Source organism: Rutidosis leptorrhynchoides, chromosome 2 (genome assembly GCF_046630445.1).
Source record: "Rutidosis leptorrhynchoides isolate AG116_Rl617_1_P2 chromosome 2, CSIRO_AGI_Rlap_v1, whole genome shotgun sequence".
NCBI lineage: Eukaryota > Viridiplantae > Streptophyta > Magnoliopsida > Asterales > Asteraceae > Rutidosis > Rutidosis leptorrhynchoides.
In genome coordinates this window covers 276766144-276775196 of record NC_092334.1, presented here as the reverse complement: position 1 = coordinate 276775196, position 9053 = coordinate 276766144, and the positions used below count along the sequence as shown (strand labels likewise).

The following is a 9053-nucleotide window of genomic DNA, read 5'->3' as shown; positions in this document are numbered from 1 at the left end:
CCGGCCTTGCCACTCATGTCACCGGACCTACTCAACTAAATGTAATTCAGAATTATATTTTTTTTCTCATTTTACCCAAACCAACACCCTAAGGATTGTTAGCTACTCATAATCGCAGTAACAAAGCAAATAATGGAGATAAACATAGTAATCTTTAAGAACAATAATAATAAAATCGGGATTATACCTTGAATAAGAGATGAATAACGAGAATCTAATTTGTAGAAATCTTTAATAACTTGAATGAAAGGTACATTAACCGGTTTTGCGCCCGAAGATAACTTGAATAACTGAAACGACAATGCTTGAAAGTAAATTGATAGTGTAATTTGACTATAAATTAGAAACAAAAACGGAACATAATGTAAAAACTAAACTAGAATGTAAAACTAACTATATCAAATCTTAAACTGGAGCTTTTCTTATATAGGCAAAAGTTGGCTGCCGGTATGGTGATTCTAGCCACCATCCTCACTAAGGTGGTGGAACTGAGACCGCAATCTTGGGTACTTAGGCCGTCGTTTTAAGTTATAGAAAGGATCTTCTGTAACTTAGCTGGCACGCTGATGTCTGCTCCACCAGTCGTGCGTTGATTTTCACGTGTCGTTAGGCGTGAGGTGCAATCTAGGAGGAATGGTATCAATTTATAATATTTATAATGTTGGGGCCTAATTATAACAATCACTCCTAATCCATAAGGGGGTAGTAGTGGCAATATGACCTACGGTCATTCATTAGAAAGCGCGGATTTGAAGTTAAAAAAAAATTAAGAATCTTTGGTTAATATGATGGGTTTTAGTAATGACGGGTGATTTGGTTTCTTATTAGTACTAAATTAAAATGCATAAAAGTAAATAAGGGGGAGGTGTCACGAGGTATGCTTCGTACTAGGGCATGGCTGCTATGACAGTTATTGATCATATACATAGGCATGTATATGTACAATTTAAGTGCAAAAGGCAATCCAAGAACAAGTGCAAACAGAACCGTGGAAATAAACAACAATTGCCAAATGCACTATAACATTGCGGATGCCCGCATAAATTGAGATTGCGAAGATGTCCCGCATAAACTCTGCGGATTAGCAAAACTGTGAGCGAACATTGGTTCCACGAATATCCCGAACCTATAAATAGGGAGTTTGGCCTCTCATTTTAGGTAGTTGATTCTGTGCAATTGCTCTGGCCCTTTGTGGTTGAATTTTGAACACGCCCAAGTATCAATCATAATCGAGCTAAGGTAATGCAATCAAGACTGGGACATGGTGATTGATCTCTTGAATCTAAGTGAAAGACAATCATAAGGTCCCAAAAACATTATCAACACCACCATCCACCCCTCATTGCACTCGTTGCATCTAATTTAGGAATGATCAATTAGCGCCATCCATGTGACACGAATTAGAATTGAATTCGATAAGTTTATTTCGCATAATCAAATGACTTAACTCAGAAATCAATTGTAATCGTGTTCTTGTTTAATGAATTGCAGGTCTACAAATTTACAGTGTTTATTTTTTATTTTGACAGAAAATGAAAAGATTGAATCATAACGCAGTTGCCAAGAAAACCGCGAAATTGGCAAAACTTCAATGTCGACAAGATAACAAATTTAAAAATGATTCAAAGACTAATAATCTCGCAAAATTAAAGCGAAAACAGTCAGCACAGCCAAGTTCGCGCAGAAATGAGTTAAATTGTGCAAATACGCAACAAATTCAAAATGTAAGCGTAATGATGTAACAAACGCAAGAAGCAAAAATAATAGGCATGGTTCATAAGCGAAAGAAGGCTCACAAAAGAAAGGCTGCAGAAACGCTTGAAAAGTGGCAACTTGCACCAATAACTTTTCCGCCAATGCAAAACTATGGCATGATTGACGCGCCAGTAATTGTATCATGTAAAATCGCAAATACTGGAATTACAATTATGAAAGTGCATGTGGACACCAGGAGTAGCGTGGACATCATATATGAACAATGCTTTTGCAAACTACTAGAAAGTATCAAGGCAGAGCTAATACCTACTGCAATTTCGGTATCCGACTTTGCAGGTGAATCCTCATGGCCGGTTGGGCAATTACCGCTGAAAATAGAGCTTGTTGATGAAACAGACGCAAAGCTAATGCGCCAAGCATGACTAGATTTATATATTATGCGATCTGATTTACGCTATAACATGTTATTGGGACGCTCTGCACTATCTAAACTTGGTATCATTCCCTCAACAATTCACAGAATGATAACGTTTGCAACATGCAGAGGTATGGCAACAATAAACTCTCCCATAATACAACCAATTTGTGCAAATGTTAATATGCAAGGCACGGTAATAGAAAATGCAAGCGCAGAAGAAAATTTGGTTGTGATAAATCGCGCCTATCCAGAACAAAAAATCAAAATTGGCAGCAATCTGGATGCAGATGTTGAAAACCAATTAGTACAATTGCTTATAGAAAATATAGATGTCTTTGCGTGGTGTGAGCAAGACATGACCAGCGTTCCACGAAAAATTGCGGAACATAATCTTAATGCAAATCCTGTGTTAAAACCAATAATTCATAAACACAGAGGCAAGGCTCCCGATCGCATGCAATGTTTATGCGGAGAAGTAACTAAACTTGCTAAAGCAGGCATTCTGCGGAAAGTAAAATACCAAACATGGGTTGCAAACCCAGTGCTTGTTAAAAAGCCCGATGGATCATGGCGGATGTGCATTGATTTTAAAGATATCAATAAAGCTTGTCCTAAAGACAACTATCCGCTGCCAAAAATCGATTGGAAAGTTTAATCGCTAAATGAATATCCTTTTAAGTGCTTTATAGACGCTTACAAAGGGTACCATCAAAATCTAATGTCTTAAGAAGATGAAGACAAAACCGCGTTTCATACGGGCAAAGGCATATACTGCTATACCAAGATGCCATTTGGACTTAAGAACACTGGCGCTACATATCAACGCTTGATAGATAGCGCATTCGAAAGTCAAATTGGGCGCAATCTTGAAACGTATGTGGATGATTTGGTCATCAAGAGCAAAACGCAAGATCAAATTTTGCAAGATGTTGCGGAAACATTCGAAAATCTGCGTAGAATTAACATGAATTTAAATCCATCAAAATGCAGTTTTGGCAAAAAAGAAGGAAATTTTTTGGGATATTACGTTGCTAAGCAAGGCATTAAGGCTAATCCCAAAAAGATAACCGCAATTGAAAACATGATTGCGCAAAAAATAATAAAGGAAGTGCAAAGTTTAACAAGCAAGTTAGCGGCTTTGATCAGATTCTTTTCAAAGGCTGTGGAAAGACAATTATACTCATTTAAAATGCTAAAAGGATGTTTAAATCAGAAAAATTTTATGTGGACTACGAAAGCGGACAGGCATTTCTAGAAATGAAGCAATTACTTGCAACGCTGCCTACGTTAACTGCACCAATAAATGGCAAGATTCTATATCTTTATGTCTCAATTGAAAATGAGGCTTTTGGATCAGTGTTGGTTGCAGAACGAGAGAAAATGCAAAAGCCAATTTACTTTGTAAGTAAGGCACTCGCGGGAAGTGAAATTAACTATGCGCCAATGGAAAATTTTGTATACACATTACTTTTAACGTCAAGAAGATTGCAGAGGTATTTTCAAGGGCATCATATTCATGTTTTAACTGATTTGCCGGTTAAACAAGTTCTAAATAAGCCCTAAATATCTAGAAGGCTTGCTAAATGGGCAATTGAGTTGGGGTCCTATGAAATAACTTACCTTCCGCGAACTTCTATGAAGGGGCAAGTTCTCGTGGATTATCTCGCAGAAATGACGGGCGAGTTGGAAATAATTCATGAAAGAACGGAGTTGAAACCTGAGCAAGGTGGAACATGTGATTTATTTACAGATGGTGCATCATGCACAAAAGGCGCAGGTGCAGAATTAGTTTTTACAAGCCCAAGTGGCGAGGAACATACATACGCATTGCATTTTAACTTTGATGTTACAAATAATGAAGCTGAGTATGAGGCGCTACTCGCTGGATTAAACATTGAGCATAAAATGAATATAACTAAGTTACGTGCATATGTTGATTAGCAGTTGGTTGCAAATCAGTTTAATGGCTCATTTGATGCGCATGAACTCTCTATGCAAAAATACTTGAAACTGCTGAAAGAAACTGCGAAAAAGTTTGAGCATTTTGAGCTTGCACAAGTTTCAAGAAGTCAAAACAAAAAAGTAGATGCACTAAGCAAACTGGAAGCTTTAACTTTTTTGCATTTCCAAAAGCAAGTTTGGGTGGAAGAATTGCCCAGCAAAGCAATTGATGGCGGATTAATTGTTGCGGCTATTGAGGAAGCGCAACCAAATTGGATGAATCCTATTATTGAAAATGTGCGCAATTATACGCTACTAGAAGATAAAAATGAAGCAAGATTAGTGCGCATAAGATCACCTATGTGTATTATTGAAAATGATGTCTTGTACCGCAAATCTTATTATGGGCCACTAATGCGCTGTGTAGGGCCAGCAGAGGCAGAAATGATCATTGAAGAAGTACATAGCATTTCTTGTGCACTACATCCTGGGTACAAAACTATTGCAGAAATAATTATACAGCTGGGTTACTTTTGGTCAACCTTATATCGCGATGTTGCAAAAATAGTAAAAAGATGTAAAAGTTGCCAAAAGGCATGCACCGCAGAACAGAAAATCAAGGCATGACATGATTCTAGTAAATTCGCCATGGCCATTTCATAAATTGGCGATTGATATTGTGGGACCATTTTCTGCGGGAGTAGGCAATGTAAAATTTCTGATTGTGGCAATTGATTATTTCACCAAGTAGGTGGAAGCGAAAGTATTACGCACAATTACAGGAGTACAAGTGTGAAATTTTGTGTGGGAATATATCATTTGTAGATTTGGTATCCCTCGCAAAATTGTAAGTGAAATGGTGCCCAAATAGCGAAGGATCCCTTTAAAAGTTGGTGCGAAGAAATTAATATTGTGAAAAAATTTACTTCAGTCGCGCACCCTGATATTAGCTAAAAAGTCAAGTTTTCACCCCCGGTATTAAATACCAAAAACAATAAAGTTCCGATCTTTATCGTCAAAATACCCTCTTTTTCGGTTGAAATTGAACATCAAGTGATTACGAAGACAGTGCATAAAGAATGAAGAGAATCGGAGCTAAAATGAAGATTCTAAAGCGAAAACGGTGAAAGACAAGAAACCAAGCTACGATCAAGGAAAACAAGTTATGATCCAGTGAATTCATAAAACTAGGGGAAGCCAAACGACCTGCCAAACGGCTTGACACTATGGGAAACGGCTTGCCAAATGGGCCAAGAAAACGACCATAAAAAATGGGCTGCCTTAGCAAACGTGTAGTGACCCGAACTTTTCCATGTTTTTATATATTAAATGAAATTGATATTTACATGATTAAATGTTTCCAACATGTTAAGCAATCAAACTTGTTAGGACTTGATTAATTGAAATAGGTTTCATATAGACAATTGACCACCCAAGTTGACCGGCGATTCACGAACGTTAAAACTTGTAAAAACTATATGATGACATATATATGGATATATATATATAGTTAACATGATATTATGATAAGTAAACATATCATTAAGTATATTAACAATGAACTATATATGTAAAAACAAGACTACTAACTTAATGATTTTGAAACGAGACATATATGTAACGATTATCGTTGTAACGACATTTAATGTATATATATCATATTAAGATATAAGATATATTAATACATCATGATATCATGATAATGTAATAATTTAACATCTCATTTGATTTAATAAACAATGGGTTAACAACATTTAACAAGATCGTTAACCTAAAGGTTTCAAAACAACACTTACATGTAACGACTAACGATGACTTAACGACTCAGTTAAAATGTATATACATGTAGTGTTTTAATATGTATTCATACACTTTTTAAAGACTTCAAGACACTTATTAAAATACTTCTACTTAACAAAAATACTTACAATTACATCCTCGTTCAGTTTCATCAACAATTCTACTCGTATGCACCCATATTCGTACTCGTACAATACACAGCTTTTAGATGTATGTACTATTGGTATATACACTCCAATGATCAGCTCTTAGAAGCCCATGTGAGTCACCTAACACATGTGGGAACCATCATTTGGCAACTAGCATGAAATATCTCATAAAATTACAAAAATATGAGTAATCATTCATGACTTATTTACATGTAAACAAAATTACACATCCTTTATATCTAATCCATATACCAACGACCAAAAACACCTACAAACACTTTCATTCTTCAATTTTCTTCATCTAATTAATCTCTCTCAAGTTCTATCTTCAAGTTCTAAGTGTTCTTCATAAATTCTACAAGTTCTAGTTTCATAAAATCAAGAATACTTCCAAGTTTGCTAGCTTACTTCCAATCTTGTAGAGTGATCATCCAACCTCAAGAAATATTTATTATTTATAGTAATATATCTTTCTAATACAAGGTAATAATCATATTCAAACTTTGATTCAATTTCTATAAATATAACAATCTTATTTCGAGTGGAAATCTTACTTGAACTTGTTTTCGTGTCATGATTCTGCTTCAAGAACTTTCAAGCCATCCAAGGATCCTTTGAAGCTAGATCCATTTTTCTCATTTCCAGTAGTTTTATCCAGAAAAATTGAGGTAGTAATGATGTTCATAACATCATTCGATTCATACATATAAAGCTATCTTATTCGAAGGTTTAAACTTGTAATCACTAGAACATAGTTTAGTTAATTCTATACTTGTTCGCAAACAAAAGTTAATCCTTCTAACTTGACTTTTAAAATCAACTAAACACATGTTCTATATCTATATGATATGCTAACTTAATGATTTAAAACCTGAAACACGATGAACACCATAAAATCGGATATAAGCCGTCGTAGTGAAACCGGGGGCTGTTTTGGTTTGGATAATTAAAAACTATGATAAACTTTGATTTAAAAGTTGTTCTTCTGGGAAAATGATTTTTCATAAGAACATGAAACTATATCCAAAAATCTTGGTTAAACTCAAAGTGAAAGTATGTTTTCTAAAATGGTCATCTAGACGTCGTTCTTTCGACTGAAATGACTACCTTTACAAAAATGACTTGTAACTTATATTTCCGACTAAAAAACCTATAGTTTTTCTGTTTAGATTCATAAAATAGAGTTCAATATGAAACCATATCAATTTGATTCACTCAAAACGGATTTAAAATGAAGAAGTTATGGGTAAAACAAGATTGGATAATTTTTCTTGTTGTAGCAACGTGAAAATTGGTAAAAAATCTATATTAATCATATCCTAGCTAACTTATATTGTATTATACATGTATTCTAATATATTATGTAATCTTGGGATACCATAGACATGTATGCAAATGTTTTGACATATCATATCGACCCATGTGTATATATTATTTGGAACAATCATAGACACTCTATATGCAGTAATGTGGGAGTTAGCTAAACAGGGTTGAGGTTGATTCCAAAAATATATATACTTTGAGTTGTGATCTAGCCTGAGACGTGTATACACTGGGTCGTGGATTGATTCAAGATAATATATATCAATTTTTTTCTGTACATCTAACGTTGGACAACTAGTTGTAGGTTACTAACGAGGACAACTGATTTAATAAACTTAAAACATCAAAATTTATTAAAAGTGTTGTAAATATATTTTAAATATACTTTGATATATATGTACATATTTGTTATAGGTTCATGAATCGACCACTGGCCAAGTCTTACTACCCGACGAAGTAAAAATCTGTGAAAGTGAGTTATAGTCCCACTTTTAAAATCTAATATTTTTGGGATGAGAATACATGCAGGTTTTATAAATGATTTACAAAATAGACACAAGTACGTGAAACTACATTCTATGGTTGAATTATCGAAATCGAATATGCCCCTTTTTATTAAGTCTGGTAATCTAAGAATTAGGGAACAGACACCCTAATTGACGCGAATCCTAAAGATAGATCTATTGGGCCTAACAAACCCCATCTAAAGTACCGGATGCTTTAGTACCTCGAAATTTATATCATATCCGAAGGGTGTCCCAGAATGATGAGGATATTCTTATATATGCATCTTGTTAATGTCGGTTACCAGGTGTTCACCATATGAATGATTTTTATCTCTATGTATGGGATGTATATTGAAATATGAAATCTTGTGGTCTATTGTTACGATTTGATATATATAGGTTAAACCTATAACTCACCAACATTTTTGTTGACGTTTAAAGCATGTTTATTCTCAGGTGAATATTAAGAGCTTCCGCTGTTGCATACTAAAATAAGGACAAGATTTGGAGTCCATATTTGTATGATATTGTGTAAAAACTGCATTCAAGAAACATATGTCGATGTAATATATTTCTATTGTAAACCATTATGTAATGGTCGTGTGTAAACAGTATATTTTAGATTATCATTATTTGATAATCTACGTAATGCTTTTGAAACCTTTATTGATAAAATAAAGGTTATGGTTGTTTTAAAAATGAATGCAGTCTTTGAGAAACGTCTCATATAGAGGTCAAAACCTCGCAACGAAATCAATTAATATGGAACGTTTATAATCAATATGAACGGAACATTTCAGTTGGTATCCGAGCGTTGGTCTTAGAGAACCAGAAAATTTGCATTAGTGTGTCTTATCGAGTTTGTTAGGATGTGATAATGCTAAAAACGAACATATATTTCATAGCATTATTCCTCAAGAAAGACAAGCTTTTAGTTGCAATTGTTCTATTTACAAGTGATATTCGTTTAAATATTAAAAGGTAAAGACAAAAGACAGATTCGACGAATTGAAGACGCAAACGACCAAAAAGCTCAAAAGTACAAAAGACAATCAAAGAGGTTCCAATTATTGATAAGAAACGTCTCGAAATTACAAGAGTACAAGATTCAAAACGCAAAGTACAAGATATTAAATTGTACGCAAGGACGTTCAAAAATCCGGAACCGGGACCAGAGTCAACTCTCAACGCTCGACGCAA

At 34.6% G+C, this 9053-nt stretch overlaps 1 protein-coding gene across 1 annotated transcript; it reads left to right on the top strand.

The window, feature by feature from the left end:
- The first annotated feature begins 3805 nt into the window (after nucleotides 1–3805).
- Nucleotides 3806–4702, top strand: LOC139888681 (uncharacterized). The gene is made up of 2 exons (XM_071871676.1): nucleotides 3806–4006; nucleotides 4079–4702. The coding sequence occupies exons 1-2, from the start codon at nucleotides 3806–3808 to the stop codon at nucleotides 4700–4702; spliced, it is 825 nt and encodes a 274-aa protein (XP_071727777.1).
- Nucleotides 4703–9053: the final 4351 nt, after the last annotated feature.

Coding starts and splice junctions, on each gene's coding strand:
- LOC139888681 (XM_071871676.1), top strand. CDS start 3,806: ATGACGGGCGAGTTGGAAATAATTCATGAAAGAACGGAGTTGAAACCT. Junction 4,007..4,078: donor ATAATGAAGCTGAGTATGAG/GCGCTACTCGCT, acceptor GTTGATTAGCAG/TTGGTTGCAAATCAGTTTAA.